This window comes from Monodon monoceros, unplaced genomic scaffold (genome assembly GCF_005190385.1).
Source record: "Monodon monoceros isolate NGI ecotype Baffin Bay Population unplaced genomic scaffold, NGI_Narwhal_1 Super_Scaffold_9, whole genome shotgun sequence".
NCBI lineage: Eukaryota > Metazoa > Chordata > Mammalia > Artiodactyla > Monodontidae > Monodon > Monodon monoceros.
Genome location: NW_021703786.1, coordinates 30,552,283 through 30,568,783, shown reverse-complemented (window position 1 = coordinate 30,568,783; position 16,501 = coordinate 30,552,283). Strand labels below are relative to the sequence as shown.

Genomic DNA, 16,501 nt, shown 5'->3' with positions numbered 1-16,501 from the left:
TCTGAACTTGGATAAGTGACTTAATTAATGAACGGCCCAAGTATTTCTAACAAGTTTCACTTCTCAACCCCAGTATTGCAGGGTGCCCCGTAAGTACATCACTCACACATACATTCTGCATCCATCACTCCTAGAGCCAAATTTAGTATGCATCTGTCCATTCTTTTCTTAGCTGCATCCTCACCACAAAAGAAAAAAAGGCAGATCAATGCCACCAAGAGAAAAACAACCCAAGGAGTTCATTTTCTCTAAAAATTCATTTGCCATTAAATAAGACAAATGAACCAACCTAGATGTCTCAAATATGGAAAATGGTTCTGTCATATTCTTGCCTTCTCTTTACCCAAAGTTAAGATAAACAAAATGGCACATACTCTGTACTATGGTCTGATATGCCCCTCTAGTCACTCTGAACTGCAGAGAGGGAGAGCATGATTCATATTTCCCCATTATTTCCTCCTCCTCTCAGACTAAGAGCTGAATGAGATTATGTGATTTAAATTTGTCTTCTTTCTTCAATTCCAAGCTATTTCTCTAATAAACAAGTTAAAAAAAAAAGTCTAACAAATCTGTCCTGTTCTCCTAAGATGAATTTAGCCCCTTTTGCAAAAACAGTTACTAAAATTACAAACATCGGGACTTCCCTGGTGGTCCAGTGGGTAACACTCTGCGCTCCCAATGCAGGGGGCCAGGGTTCAATCCCTGGTGGGGGAACTAGATCCCACATGCATGCCGCAACTAAGGAGTCCGCATGCCACAACTAAAAAAAAGAGCCTGCACGCCGCAATGAAGATCCTGTGTGTGCTGCAACTAAGACCTCAAATAAATAATTTTTAAAAAAAAAAAAGATCTTTAAAATTACAAACATCAAATAACTTAAAAGGGTATGCCCAGAAAAGAATGGGAAAATTCTTGGTATTCCAAATTCTGTAACTTGTTGCAAAATTAGCCACGTAATCCGTCTTATAGTATCAAGTGCAAAGAAAACAAATATTACATGAAAGTTCTTGGACTCTAAACTGTTTCACGAAGGCCCTAAGGGTGTAGGAAATCCTAAAATGATCTCATACACAGTCACATGTCACTGCTTACAGGGAAATAACACTCCACATTCCAAATAATAGATTAAATTCCTAACCTGTTTTCCACTGTGAGGCACTCTTTTCTTAGTTAACCACTACACACAACAAAGTCTCATTATATGGTTTTTTTGGGGATTTTTCCTGGCGGTACGCGGGCCTCTCACTGCCGTGGCCTCTCCCGCCGCGGAGCACAGGCTCCGGACACGCAGGCTCAGCGGCCATGGCTCACGGGGCCCAGCCGCTCTGCGGCACGTGGGATCCTCCCGGATCGGGGCACGAACCCGCGTCCCCTGCATCGGTAGGCGGACTCCCAACCGCTGCGCCACCAGGGAAGCCCCAAAGTCTCATTATAAAACACATATATTTCTTACTACATCCAGGACTAACCCTCAGATCACCACCTAGATAATCAAAATGTTGAAGCATCCTGTGGATGGGTCCTTTGCTTCTTAAAGTATTGGAGAATCATTAAAATCCTGAGGATTGTTTTTCCTTAAAAAGGAAAAAAGACCTTTCCTTTTTGTTTTTCCTTTAAAAAATTCGTTAGAGCACAACTTAGTATTAAGCATTTATTTAAAAACCTAGGGACTTCCCTGGAGGCTCAGTGGTTAAGAAACCACCTGCCAATGTAGAGGACATGGGTTCAAGCCCTGGTCCGGGAAGATCCCACATGCCACGGAGCAACTAAGCCCGTGCGCCACAACTACTGAGCCTGCAAGCCACAACCACTGAAGCCCGCGTGCTACAACTACCGAAGCCCGTGCGCCTAGAGCCCGTGCTCCACAACAAGAGAAGCCGCCGCAATAAGCCCGCACACCACCACAAAGAGTAGCCCCCGCTCGGCGCAACTAGAGAAAGCCCACGTGCCGCAACGAAGACCCAACGCAGCCAAAAATAAATTTAATTAATGAATAAAAACCTAATGAGGGACTTCCCTGGTGGTCCAGTGGTTAAGACTCTGCACTTCTAATGCAAGGGGCATGGGTTTGACCCTTGGTCAGGGAACTAAGATCCCACATGCTGTGCAGTGTGGCCAAAAAAAAATTAAAAACAAACCAAAAAGTTTAAAAAAACCTAATGAGACGAAGGTTGTATTCCGTTTTTAAAATGAATAGAAAATGCAGGCCAATTGGTAGGGATTATGGTATTCAGTTGAAGCCTCAGCATCCTACAGCAGAGCCCTTACTTCACGCTGAAAATAAGTTTTATTTAAAATTAATTTAAAGAGTTCAGTATGTGGTAGTTGGAACACATATTATCTCATTTAATCTTCACCATAACGTACTTAACTCTTAAAGAGTTGTGAGAATGCCTCGCAGAGCTGCTTCTCAATTCAATATTGCTCTGAAAATACATTTCTGGGGGTAGGGCCCAGGCACTGCTATTTTTTAAAAGCTCACTAGGGGGATTCTAATGCAAAACCATGATCCAGAATCACTATTAGTCATACTCAAAAGCAGCAGCACCCTAACTCAAAAATAACCCTCAGTGGCACAGCTGGCCCTCTCCAATACCCTATGGCCCCCAGAGAGACCTTGGAAAAAACTTTCCAACAGGCTGCCCTCAAATCCTGGGATTCCATTATCTTACTGACCTCCTGGTATCAATTTCCTACATAATTACACACTTTGACTCAAGTCTCCAATTTCTCCTCAAACTATGTTTACTTCTTCCCCTGTTCCATTCAACATCATCCCCTTTAGACAGAATGTAATCTGATCATCCAATTAATTTCTATGAGAACATAAACAAGGAAAACAATGAGCCAAATAACCTGACTCTCCTATTTCTGGGAAGCTGCTAATACCTTTTGTTTTGGCCTCTCTTAGCTTGGATGAATATGAGAGGTGCTTGAGAATAAAATTTATCTCCCTATACAGATTGGGCTCACTTAGGTACTATTTGCTACTTTTAAGATACAAACATGTCGGATATGTAAGCACAAACTTAAAAGAGTTTAGCCAAATTGTCCTAACAGTTAACCAAAAGAGCAGTGTAACTCCCATCATTTGAACCTCCCCTCTCAAGCCAAAAAAATTAAAATGCTACAATTACTTTCAAGCATTTTCAACCATCCGCTTATTTTCAAAGGGTTTTTTAAAAAGTTCTCTGTAAGCTTTCCCATAAAATATTTGCCTTTTTGGTGGTAATTTATGTGAAATAGGCAAGGGCAACAATCAAAAGTTCACTTAAGAATAAGGTAAATCTTAATTATACACTGACCCAAACATCAATAAGCTACAACATACTATATTATGAAACAGTGCCTTTTCCACACATTTCCCTATGGCTTTTAAAATTCTACTGAAAGTTTTTCTAGTATGAAAGAATTTAAAAGTTCCCCCAACATGGCGAAAGCTCAGACATGACATTAGTTCCCTCTGGTTAAACAAGAACCCAGTTGAAGAATCCTTCCTTAATAAAGTTCTCTGGCTTGAATTTCAATCCTAACTTTAATTTTGGGGACAACAAAATTCCAGTACTTAATAGTACCTAGAGCAAGAGAAATGTACTTACCCGATATCTAAGAATTCTTGGGGGCAGGCTTCTCACACTATTTCACAATATAAATTGTAAAAATAGGTTGGCAGCACTACACATATAGGAAAATAAAACTTCAGTTGATTCAAGATTAACTCACATATACACAGAGCCAAAAACCTACGTAATTCCTGCTGTCTCTGGGGAAGCTTATTCACTATAGAAATGGGGAATGTAAAAAAGACTATATTGCAACAGAGGTAGAGTGAATTCAGTGAATGACAAGGCATGATAGTTCATGGGGACTTGATCCAAAAAGGCCACATTGTTAGGCAGTAAGGGTGGGAATTCAGTCTCTTGAAAACCATTATTGGAAAATTCAATTAACAGGCATCAGAAAACCTAACCTCTAAGTTCCAGTTTCATAGCCATCTAACTATGTGACGAATAACGCTCTAGACCTCAGCCTTGTCATTTTTAAAACAGGGGTTAGAACTAGTTAATCTTTACATATCTTTCCAGCTCCAATATTCTGTTTATTGGTTCTGTAGTTGTTATCTTTCCCCATACAACTGAATTTAAAAACTGTGCTGATCTGCATATTTAAGGCTGTAAGAATGGGTATACGTAGGTAAATATTTTCTGTCCCTCAACATCCTCAAATAAGGAACAAAAACTGTTTTAGGTTAGGGAGTATTTACCATCAGACAAAACGAGGACTAGAATGGTCAAGTGATTTATCAGCAGAGTCAGCAAAATTAGAACTTTTTCTTAGCTGCATGTACTCACCCACTCTGCCTCAGGACATTCCTTGCTAGTCATTTATATAACTTTGTTATTCCCTGTTTTGCATTAGTCTGTCAGAAATGCAAAGTAGCTTTATTTCTTCCTTGAAATGTAACTTCTAGTAGGCCTATTCAGGTCATGTTTTTCTCTAAGCTTCAACTTTCTATTTAATATTCCTCAGAATAAAGAAAACAGCTCATTTTAAACAAGAAGTTTATTTAAACAACAAGACGCTTGACTTGAAGGGAAAACTATCTAGGATTCATTTCTTTTAGAGTAATTTATCCCTACTTAAAGACAGATTGCCCTACATGTAACAGCTACGTACAAAAAAGTTATAAAATTGTCCTTGGTTTTACAATGATAAATGAAAAACATTAAAATTCTCCAATCGAACAAGGTATGCAAGAATTTTTATGTTGTTCTTTTTTTGTTAAACAGTGAGAGCAAAATAACTTACTGGAATATAAAGATAAGAGCTGATGAGCATGCCACTAATGGAGAAAAGGGGGTATCTTCACAGAACCAGTATTTTTCCCCATTCCATCTCCATTTGATGTCGATCAAAACATACCGTTGGCCATTTAGTTAAAAAAAAAAAATGCAATATGCTTGTGCACATACACCAGTTACTTTATGTACAATAAAGGAATGGGGAAGGGGAAAATGAAAGAATAGAGAAACTATACTGTAGTAGTCAGGATGTGGTGGAACCAAATTGCAGTTTTCTAATTGAGAATGTCTTCTTGGTCTGGAGGAACAGAATTCTGGAGTAAAGTAGCAGGTTCCCTTTTTAGTAGACACCTCCTGTCTGCTGCTGGAACACATCAATTGTATCTTCATCCTCCATTTCCAACTAGCATAAATGAGAAAAAAAACAATCGGCCATTGGTTATTTAGCTCTTAAAATTTATAACTATCAGACTTAAATAGCCTGAAAATCTGCACGAGTTCCACCCAGTTCCAGTGTTCATTATTTTAGATGTCCCACAGCTGAAAGTAGCGTAAGCCTTAGGTTTAAATAATTTTTCACTTGGTCTTTTTTATGAAGATTACAGAAAAGTGAGTTTTTAAGTTAAAAAGCTGAGTATGTCCATAAGTTAAATCATCTCACCTTTAATTATAGAAAATAAAACTGATGTGTATAAAGGCTCTCACTGCAATGCTGTTTAGACGAGCAAAAAACTGAAAATAACCAAAATATCAAAACCCCCAAAAATACAGTACATGCATACATGAAATACCATGTACCTATTATTAAAGAATAAGTAGATTTACACATGCAGAAATGGAAATATCCCTTAGATACGGTATTAGGCTAAAAAAATTTTAAAACTAGGCAGCAAACAGCTTATAGTATTATATTTGTATATATATTTTTAAGTTTGTGTGTATGTGTATAATATGGCTATATCTTTGCCTATGCAAAAAACAGTGGTTACCACTATGTAGTAAGAAGAGGAGCATAGAGGTGGGATAGGGAGGGTGGGAGGGAGGGAGACGCAAGAGGGAAGAGATATGGGAATATATGTATATGTATAACTGATTCCCTTTGTTATAAAGCAGAAACTAACACACCATTGTAAAGCAATTATACTCCAATAACGATGTTAAAAAAAAAAAAAAAGAAGAGGAGCATGAGCAAAAACAGACTTGTTAAAAAAAAAAATCAAAATTCAAAATGCTATTAAGTTTGCAAAGTTTACTACCCACACATTATACATAAAACCATGTTGATAGCAGGAAGGTCTTGGTACATATGGCAACACGGTAAGGTAAACAAGCTTTGGAACAGTTTATAATGCTGATAATTACCCAAGAAAAATTTTCTAAAAACTGGTAATTTTGAAGATAAAACAACAACCTTGGGCATCTAAAGACAAGAAAGGGAACGTTTCTAATGAAGTTCAAATACAGTAAAAGTAGAACTAAAGCATTAAAATATTAATGACTAAGTCTCAATTCTCTATTTGTAAAATGGAATATTCAGTTATGAGAACTAAATGAGTCAAAGAAAGTGAAGTACTTAAGAGAATGAGTATATAACAATTATACTGCTATTAAAATTGGCTGCTAAGCAGATGTTCTAATTTATACAATTCTGCTATTTAATAAGTACTGGAAGAACAATTCTAAAATGAATCAATTTCACTCTAAAATAAATTCAATTCCAAATACTAAAATGAGGTCAATTCCAAATTCAATTTGAAGATTTTATAAATGCAGTACTGAACAAATCCTCCTCAGGTTTAATTATTTGCAGCTAACATAATAGACAAGTCCCAGAACTTTTTTTTGGTGGTGGGTGAGGGCTTCAAAAGACAGAAAATACATTACCATCAGAGTTTAGCATAATGGGTTCTTTTTATTCTTTTAAATCCATCAAAACTGGTCTTCAGCCTATCCATTGAAATGAAACTACTGGAATGTTTTTCAATTTTATAGTGAAACTTTAAATGCCTTCAAAGGATACAAGAGAGCTTTCTCTCTCTCTCATTCATCAAGAGAATTCAGCTCCTCCTTGTGGCTACATACTATAATTGCTTCTTAGAGACTCAGCAACAGAAATTTCTTCAAAATATTCTTCCCTCAAGTATAACTCATAGATATTTCAAGTTTTTGAAGATTATCAACAAAACCACAATCTGGATTTTCTGCTTCACTCATACCATATTTATCACTTTCTAGTTTTTATGGGGTGATAAAACAAATTCAAAAGGACAAGGGCTCCAATTTAAAATTTCTGCTATCAAAGTTTTTTCCCCCAAAACAGAATGTCTTAAATGGAATTTCAGAAGGTAAAAAGAAACAAAAAGTTTCTGCTAAAGAAGATAGCCCAGCCGATCCCCTACAAAGTGACAGAACAACTGAAGTAATAAGTAAAGAGATTAAGGGATCAGATAACACCTTTTGTAGTAAGGGTTTGGAAAGCCACCAAATAATAATCAACAGCCCTGTGAAATAATAATCAACAGCCCTGTGAAACATAAGCTATCAAGAGACTTGCAGTTAGAGCCACTAGATTCTCTTCAGTTCAGAAGTATAGGTACAAGAGAATTCATGAGAGGCTAAAATGGTTAGGATAAACAGCCAACCAATCGCTTATGGGGAACCCTGGGTATGATTTAGAGCTGCAGCAATGAAAACAAAAGGAAAACAACATTCTGAAGTAACAAACAGGAATTTTATTTATTTTTTTCCAAATAATGCTGGCAAGAAGAAAAATATGGATTAAAGTAAAATGACCTACTAGTTTTACTAAGTGATAACTGAATATTTAAAAACCAATGGCACTTCCTGAATCTATTTTTTCTTTGTATTTCCTTTTGGCCATATTTTACACAGCTTTGAACTCTGGTAAAGAACTACAGGGCTTCCCTGGTGGCGCAGTGGTTGAGAGTCCGCCTGCCGATGCAGGGGACGCGGGTTCGTGCCCCGGTCTGGGAAGATCCCACATGCCGCGGAGCGGCTGGGCCCGTGAGCCATGGCCGCTGAGCCTGCGCGTCCGGAGCCTGTGCTCCGCAACGGGAGAGGCCACAACAGTGAGAGGCCCGCATACAGAAAAAAAAAAAAAAAAAAAAAGAACTATATTCCAATGACTAGAAGTTCACAAATTAATAAACAAAGCTGTTGAGAAAATTATAAAAAAACATTGTTTTTTCTAGTTAGCACAAAGACATTTTTACCTGTGCAGGTGTGTCTGTTTCATTGATTGGCTGCCCGTCAAATCGGAATCTGATCTGCCTCATTGACAAACCCTGGACAAAGAGTTTAAAAGCAATAAGAATGCAAAGAAACAGTAAGAACTAAAACTACATGCATATTTGGCCATGAATATATTTAAAAGAGAGACCTAAATAAATGATCATCAATATGTTAACATTTCTATATTGGTTAAATGATTTGGTGTGATTTTCACTTTCTTTAAACTACACTATGTTTGATTTTCATTGGAAAAATAATTTTTCTTAAAAAGGACTGAAAAAAAAAAAGGCTGTTTTTGAGAGCCATAGCTACTTTTGAGACCATAGCTACTTCAAGCTTGAACAGATCATACCTTGAGTCAAACAGTGCATTTAAATGAGTTAGATACTGAAAGGAAATTTGAAGCAACAGATGCACATGTCAACATTCCTCAACGCACATTAAAAAGCGCTCCAAAAACAAACACATAACAAAACCCATTAATAATATGAAAACTGAAGTCACCTAAAAGGTGTAACGATTAAAATAAAACTTTGCCTAAAAGCTACCTTCCCTTGTCTATCCAAACAATTCCTACCACTATGTAAGAGTAACCTAAGCCCCAGCCCAGCACAATACTAGGAACACCACAGGCATATTCAAGTTCTTATCGTTGGGCAGTGAGTACCTTTACAACAAAACACAAGGCAATAACTGGTCCCTAAAACCATCTATAAGACCACAATCCACATCCAAGAAAATCCTGGAACAGCTCTAAAGAAGCACCTGCTTTTTTCTCCTTAGTACTTACCTAAGCCTGCAATTATTAGTCAACCTTGTACTAGAAAATAAGCTCCAGTAGGGATAGAAATCTAGACTTAGTTACATACTGTATATCTTGCACATGGTAGGTGCTAAATACTGATGGAATAAAATGGATGAAAAGCAGTATCTAAATATGCTTCATTTTCTGTTTTTATTTGAAAATAAACCTAAAGCTAAGTTGAGGAGAAGCTTTATTACAAAAGGGACTGTCAAGAAATTTTTATGTGCATTTAAGGAGATAAATGAGCTTAATATGCCCCTTTCTGCAAAGGGGCCTCCATTATTAAGAATCACCTACCTGACATGGGGGTGGGGAGAAGGGGAAAAGAGCAAAATAGTAAAGTTGCTGGTAACTGCAACCAAATGAGGACAAGATTTCTTTGGAGGTATGCTGTGAATATTTTAACTTGAAAAATACCTTTCTTGGAAGCATCTTACACAAAGCCATTCCTGTATCATGCTCAAATTACAAACTATAATTCTTGTTATAAAAACTCCGTTTTAATTGATATTTAAGAGAAAATTAAACTGAGTTCCTAGGACTAAAAATATTGAAATAAAGTGTTCAATTAACTCTTGTTTAACAACTGTATTCCCTTATTTAACAAGGATTCACTGAATTGGTCTTTAAAACTACCTGTCACGTGAAAATCATACTGCTTTCCTTTAAAATTCTAGTCTTTGAGACTTGCCTAATCCAGTGGTTAAGACTCCAACGCTCCCAATGCTGGGGACCCAGGTTCGATCCCTGGTCTGGGAACTAGATCCCACATGCTGCAACTAAAGATCTCGCATGCCATAACTAAAAAGATCCCACACGCTGCAACAAAAATCCCACATGCCGCAACTAAGACCCGGTGCAGATAGATAGATACATAGGTAAATAAATAAATATTAAACAAAACACAACACAACACTCTGGTCTTTGACACATACCACTTCCAGACTAGCCCTTGTCTTAAGGAATACAAGCAATCCCCCACCAGGTAGGTGACAGCCATAACCTAAGTCATTCCTCATGACTTTCAAATTTAGTTTGCAATTACACAAAGTAACCAAGAATTCAATGCCAAGCCATTAATACTAAGTATTATCTACTTACAAACACTCCATTGGAGACTCTGCTTCAACAAAACTCTTAGCATCTTCTATATGCTGGGTTCTTCCTTCGCTACATCCAATGGCGTGGCCATTCAAAATAAGGGCGAAGGGAAGGCAGGGCCAGTAGAACACAAGCAAATTGTATTCCTTTATTGCCACCTGTTTTTATGCTTTTCCTTATCAATAAAAGCTCTTTTATTTTGCTAGAGATCAAAAGTCCAAAATTCAGGAAACTTGCCTTTAAGATTCTATAAACCATGTAAATTCAAACAATGAATTTGCATTAAACCAGTATTTGGTCTCCTCTTCTGTATAAATCTCATCCCTGAGCTTTAGAGTTGTGCTCCAGAAGAGATGTGTGAGGTTCTCTCTTCGGGACCCCATTTCTTCATTTCACAAAAACGAACTGGACTAGACCAATTATTCTGTGCTCTCTGAAACCACTTGACAATCTGGTAAACAATGTTGGGGTAGATTTACACTAGAATGGAATAGTATGCTCTCAATCAGTTGCCTGAAGGATATGTGGCTGATATAAAGTGGGCAAAGTCTAACTCTACATGTGAATGAAAAACTTACTTAGAAACCAACCTACAGAAATACTAGGTTTGAATGTTCTCTATTCTTTTACAAGCATTTGAACACATTCTATATGCTGAGCACTGGTCTAGGCTCTAGAAAAATAGTCATATAATAAAACAGCCCTATGCTCATGAAGCTTACACTTTAATGCAGAGAGATAAATACAGACAATAATCAATGCAAAACAACCAATCAAAACAAACAAAAAAGAGTGAGAGGACTCAGTGATGGCAACAGGGGCACTTTGAATTAATCAGAGAAGTCCCTGAGGTAGTAGTTAATCAGGAATAGAATAAAAATGGTTGCAGGCTCAGCACTATGCAATGGAAATATGTCAGCCACATATGGTAGTTTTCTAGTTGCCACATTAAAAAGTTAAAAATAAGGTAAAAGTCTGATAAAAGTTTTAATTCAACATATTTAAAAATACTACCATTTCAACATATAATCAACATTTAAAAAATTGAGATACTTAACTTTTTTCAACCAAGTTTTCAAAATCTGCCATTCATTTTACACTTTACAGCACATCTCAATTTGGACTAGCCACACTTCAAGTGGTAAACACTCACACGTGGCTTGTGGCTACTGTGCTGGACCAAGTTTAGATAGAGAACAGAATTCGCTGATGGATTTTATTTGTTATGATGCATCATCAAGGAGGACCCTAAGGTTTTGACAACTAGATGCAGAATGGTGCTATTTACTGAGTGGGGACAACAGAGAAAGATTTCTAGTAGAATCAAGAGTCCTGCTTTGCATGTTTAGTTTTAGATGCCTATTAGGCATTCACTGGAACTCCTCCAGAGATCCAATACCAAATGAGTTCATTAGAAAGTAAATATGAGCATTCAATTATCTTGATAGGAAATCTTTGGTCAAGAAGTCTCACCTGCCAAAAAAACTTTAGCTATGCAAATCAGATCAGATAAATATTTTAGTTTTTAATAACCTGTAACTACACTTAGAAAGCAGGGAATCAGCCCAATTAGATGATACTTCAACTCCCTCTTCCTCAGAACCAGAGAAACCACTTGAAAAGTAAACAGGGATCTTGTTTCACTCAAAACTCTGAGGTTATCCCCAATTTAAGAGGAAAATGGGAATAAACATCTTTCCAAATTCTTCCTGGATAATATTTTCACATTTGCATTCCAACAGATATGCAGTGGAATTCTATTTTTTATGGATTACCAACGTTCTTTTTCCTCTAGTGCAAGTTAAGAGTGGACCCAACAAGTTTAGTCAAATATAATCCCAATCTTATGCCTAATAACTGAAAAAAATACAGGAAAACTTTATTCACACTGGGTAATATAGTAGACTTACTTTAACATAGCAGGAAAACTAAAAAATTCTTGATTGACCCACTAACTAGATCTTATAAGACAATTTCCTGTAAGGATAATCTAGAATACACAGGATGTGCTTTACTTTTTCTGGCACACAGTATAATGCCCCAGCACATAGGCATCTGGTTAAAAAAAAAAAAAAAAAAAAAAAAAGATAAAAAGCTCCTTTGGGGGCCCTACAGGAAATATGGGAAGTCTTAAATATGACCATTTTAGGATGGACAGAGAGTATCAATAGATGTATATAGTAAATTGGTAACAGTTAATCTAGGCAGTAGACTCATGGGTATTCAATGTAAACTTTTTTCTCTAAGTTCGAAAATTTTCAGTCAGTGTTGAAAAATATGACCATTTAAAAGCTAAAATTTAATAGTAATTAGAGAAAAGTTAGGATATGCAGAGAATTTTGTTGAAAGTCACCAAATCTAAGCGTGAATTTCTATGTTGTATAAGGTTTTGCTACATAAACATTCTACAAAATGATTACCTTTTAAAATTCCCCTGGAACCTGAAGGAGTACTAGTATTCAAATATGGTAGATACCAGTGCAAAAATTCTTTAGCACAATTAATAAGTACATATTTACTATTAGGGGATTTCACCAGAATTCTTCAAATGAAAGTACACTGAAGGGCATATCTTTGTAAGGAACTATGAAAAAGTTTTTGAAGATAAAAAATTATAACCACAGTACTCTTATTATGTTATAAATAAACTAGGCATAAAATAAAGCTTCAAACTCAAAAAGAAGTTTAAATCTTTGGTTTAAGAAGCCCTTCAGTCTCATGGAGAAGGCCCAAGTATCAACTCAAACTCAACTTCCCAACTTGTAGAGGTTTTAAGCTTACTCTGTTTTGAACCTATTTTTTAGGAGGTGAATTTGCAATGTAGACAAGTTGTTTTGGTCTAATAAAATAATTTTCCAAATTTTTATATATTATACATCCAGGGTTGAACAAGAAAAATACTTCTGCCAGGTTACTGTTGGATTAACTGATCTACCAGAGTGTCTGTTATACTTGCAAAAGTCATCTTTAAAATTACCTTTGTATTGTTACAGACTCAACATCACAAAAGGAAGCTTCTTTGTCTTAAAGTTTACATTTACCTCCCAGCATCTGTTCATTTCTACTTCCTCTTCTGAGGTAAAAAATTTACTATTTTCTGAGTAAAATTCAAATATCCTTATAATACAGGAATGTGTATGCTTGGCTCAGGAGGTTAAATCTCTTGACCTCTACTATTAGTGTAAAAAGAAAATATTACAGTTTTACATGCTTCAGGAAAAGTGTCCTTAAACCCACATTTACTTCCAAATTGGTTAAAACACCCGAAATAAATTGTTTTGACACAAGACAAATTTTTAATTGTTAAAAAAGAGCCTGACAAGAAATTTTACCAAATTCGTTCTTATTTTCTTATAAAAGTAAAATTACATCCCCTTGGGAACAAACCACATGTTGTGAAAATAATTTGATGCATTTCTGGCATAGAACTAGAATCATATGTGATATTAACCACCCTAAGGGATTTTATGAAGAATCAACAAACCAAGTGTATGATAAAATTGTGATATATCAAGTATATAAGTACATATTCATTCTACCAAAGATTATCTATTGATATATTATGCTGGTTTCTATTCTCAAGAAAAAAAGGTTTGTCTTTTTAAAATACGTTTTATTCAGTGGAAGTATACAAGTCAGTTCCTCACCTGTCGTTCACAATAGGCTTTCATTAGTTTACTAAGTGGTGTGTGCCTCTTAATCTTAAACTGCACCACGGAACCATCCTGCCCCGCCACCTTCAAATTAATATGATCGTTGTTCTCAGTCTTGACTCCTTCCTGTTGAAAGAAAAATAAAAGTAGAATTTGGAAAATGTGAAGGACAAACACCTTTTAAAGCAGCAGCAGCCCAAGTTGCTTCAGAAATCAACAGGTTTCTCATTCTTATAACAGAGCATACAGCTGTTTGCAGCTGCTGAAATCAATCTGAAAGATAAGAAACCCTGAAGCAACAATATTAAATAGATGTCACAGAAACAGAAAAGCAGCCTACATCCAATACTATCAGTGTCGACAATTGGTTTTTAAAGATGGATCTCCCTCAATTTACTGCAATGCCTTCTTGAATCTGAGTTTTTTTAAATGACATATATTGTATTACACTCAAAATGTCTTTCCTCTAAAAAGATTAAAAATAAGCATCCTTTCTCTTTCCAAAATGCTTTGAGTACAGAATGCAAGAAAAATCTAGAGCTTGAAATTCAAAACTCATTACAAATCTCATTAAAAAGTTACCAAATTCAGCTTAGTAAGAAATCTCAAGCTACATTAAAAAAAAAAAAACACAAAAAACCACCTAATTGAGGAATATCCTTTGATTCTCTCCCAAGCAGCGGTAATAACTCAGAACCACTATTATTGTTCGCCTCTATAAGCAGCTTCATTTTTGTTTATTTTTAGTTATGAGCTTATTCTCCCCTCCCCTTTGTTGTCATGAGTCAAATGCACAGTTTTATTCCTTGTAGATTTATTCCACAATTCCTTGTAGATTTTGACCCAATCTGAAGTTCATCAAAATCAAGTGTACAAGGAATTCTGTAGCCCCTAAACCACTTCAGAATGGAAAGGGGGGGGTGTCACAAAACAAACCAAAAGAAAGTCCCGTGTGCCAGGAAGAAGTGTGTACCCGAGTCCTCCAGGGAAAAGCCTCCTGGAGCCTCAAAACCCGCGTTGAAAAGTTAAGCCCTACGAAGTCTCTCTGCTCGTACATCTGCCTCCAACTTCTCGAAACCACATGGTCTCGGCAGGTTAGGGGTTATTTCGCACCCAGGGAAAAGCCACTGCCCATTCCGACAAAAAATGTGGGAAATACTCCCCGGGAATCCCCCAACCCCGGCCCCTCACGACGGCCGACGGGCATCCGGCTTCCAACCCATCAGCAGCCCATTGATTCGCCCCGAACCCTCAACCGGCCAGTGCGACCCGGGGCAGGGGTCCCCAGATGCCCGCGGCCCCCACCCCGGAGGGGGGAAGCCCGGGGAGGAGGGAACTCCTCGCCACCGCCAAGGCGGCAACACCCGCCGCGGCCCGGCGCGGGGTCCGCCGAGGGTGGGGACACCGCGCGCCCTAACGCCCCTCGTCACGCGCGCCCGGCCAGCAGGGCCCAAGAAGCCCAGCTCGCGGCCGGTGGGCCAGCGGGTGTCCGCGATTCGCCCGCCCAACTCGCGCCCGGCGCGCACTCCGAGGCGGCCGGGGGCGGGGGAGGGCGGTGGGGCCTCCTCCCGCGCGGGAGGGAGGAAGAGGGGAGGGAAGAAAATGGCGCGGAGCGCCGGGGCCTGAGCCGCGGCCGCCCCGTGGGGGGCCCGGGAAGGCGCGGGGAGCCCGCGGCGGGCTCGGGCCGGACCCCGGCCCGCGCCGTGACCCCGGCCGCGCGGCGAGGCGCGGAGGACGGCGCCGAGCTCACCTTGGGCTTTTCGTCGGCCATGGCGAGCGCCGGAGTCTCCTCAGCTGCCGCTTCACAAAAGAGGTACCAGGTCCGCACCGAACGAGCACACAAGCAGCACCAGGAGCGGCAGAAGAAGGAGGCGGCAGCGGTGGAGGAGGGAGAGGGCGCGCGCACGTCGTGCGCTCCCTCCCCCCATCCTGCGTGCGCGAGCCCGAGCCGCCGGGGCTCCTCATTGGTTGCCGCCTCGCGGGAGCGCGCAACGCTTACATAACCACCGCCACCCCCCGCCCCACACCGCCCCAGCGTGGGCCCGGCGCCCGCCAGGCCGGCGGGAAGAGGCGCGGACACGCGCACCCGGGCCGTCGCGGGGGCGCGCCTGGCTCTGGGCGGGGCTGTATTGTCCTCCTTCTGTGGTGGAGCTTAATCAAAATGGCTTCCAGCTGGTCCTCGTTGGGGACTGGGAGGCTTGAGGCCTAGACGTGACACACAAGCCGGGGAAGAGAGACTGACTAGACGAGGAAGGGGGAGCCTAAATCAAAGCCCCAGCACGAGGTTCTGGGAAAATAACCTCTCATTCGGTGGCCCAAATACAGCTTTCCTCAGGGTCAGAGGAACATCACACTTCCTCTCAGTCAGCCTCTCTTCCCTCGGATTTTAAAGCTTCAGCCTCAACCCGCTTCCCACCAGGCTCTTGCCTTAGTGCCGTGACTACTTCCGTCCTGCTGGAAACCCTGTACTTTGACTAGCTGAGGAAAAAGGTTCATCCTACAAACTCCTTACTCATTGCCTGGCTGCCAACCTCCTAGAGGAAGCAAAATCCATCAGAGAGAAGCACCCGATATCAAGCTTCCAAACCAATCGATCACTTCCTCCTTACATCCGTTCAGAAATAGAAGTAGGTCCCTCTTGTCTTAAGCACAGTCCTAACATCTGTGCCGTGGATGTCTCCCACTCCTCTCGGTAGGTTTTATTGATTATGTCCTTTATTTTCTTCCACTTGCACATTAGCCGTTACCGTAGAAAAAGACTCAATTCTACTTCCTTCTGAAGTTACCACCGTATCTCTCTCCATTCTTGGCCAAATATCTTGAAAAAAATGTGCACGCCAGCTGTCTCCACTCCCTCACCTCCCACTTACTCCTCAACGCACTGCAAT

The 16,501-nt window shown here is 39.4% G+C and overlaps 1 protein-coding gene across 1 annotated transcript; it reads right to left on the bottom strand.

Annotated features, from left to right (window-relative positions):
- Nucleotides 1–4,545: 4,545 nt before the first annotated feature.
- On the bottom strand, nucleotides 4,546–15,550 carry SUMO2 (small ubiquitin like modifier 2). Its single transcript, XM_029213181.1, has 4 exons — nucleotides 15,364–15,550; nucleotides 13,608–13,739; nucleotides 8,036–8,107; nucleotides 4,546–5,205 (listed from the first exon to the last, which is right to left on the bottom strand). Exons 1-4 carry the CDS (start codon nucleotides 15,382–15,384, stop codon nucleotides 5,143–5,145), a joined length of 288 nt encoding a protein of 95 aa, XP_029069014.1. The 5' UTR covers nucleotides 15,385–15,550; the 3' UTR covers nucleotides 4,546–5,142.
- Nucleotides 15,551–16,501: the final 951 nt, after the last annotated feature.

What these genes read in the sequence shown, in the direction of transcription:
- SUMO2 (XM_029213181.1), bottom strand. Translation starts at nt 15,384, where the DNA reads ATGGCCGACGAAAAGCCCAAG. An exon ending in TGGCCGACGAAAAGCCCAAG is followed by an intron (nt 13,740 to 15,363) that starts GTGAGCTCGGCG and finishes TTCTTTCAACAG; the next exon opens with GAAGGAGTCAAGACTGAGAA. An exon ending in AAGCCTATTGTGAACGACAG is followed by an intron (nt 8,108 to 13,607) that starts GTGAGGAACTGA and finishes CTCTTTGTCCAG; the next exon opens with GGTTTGTCAATGAGGCAGAT.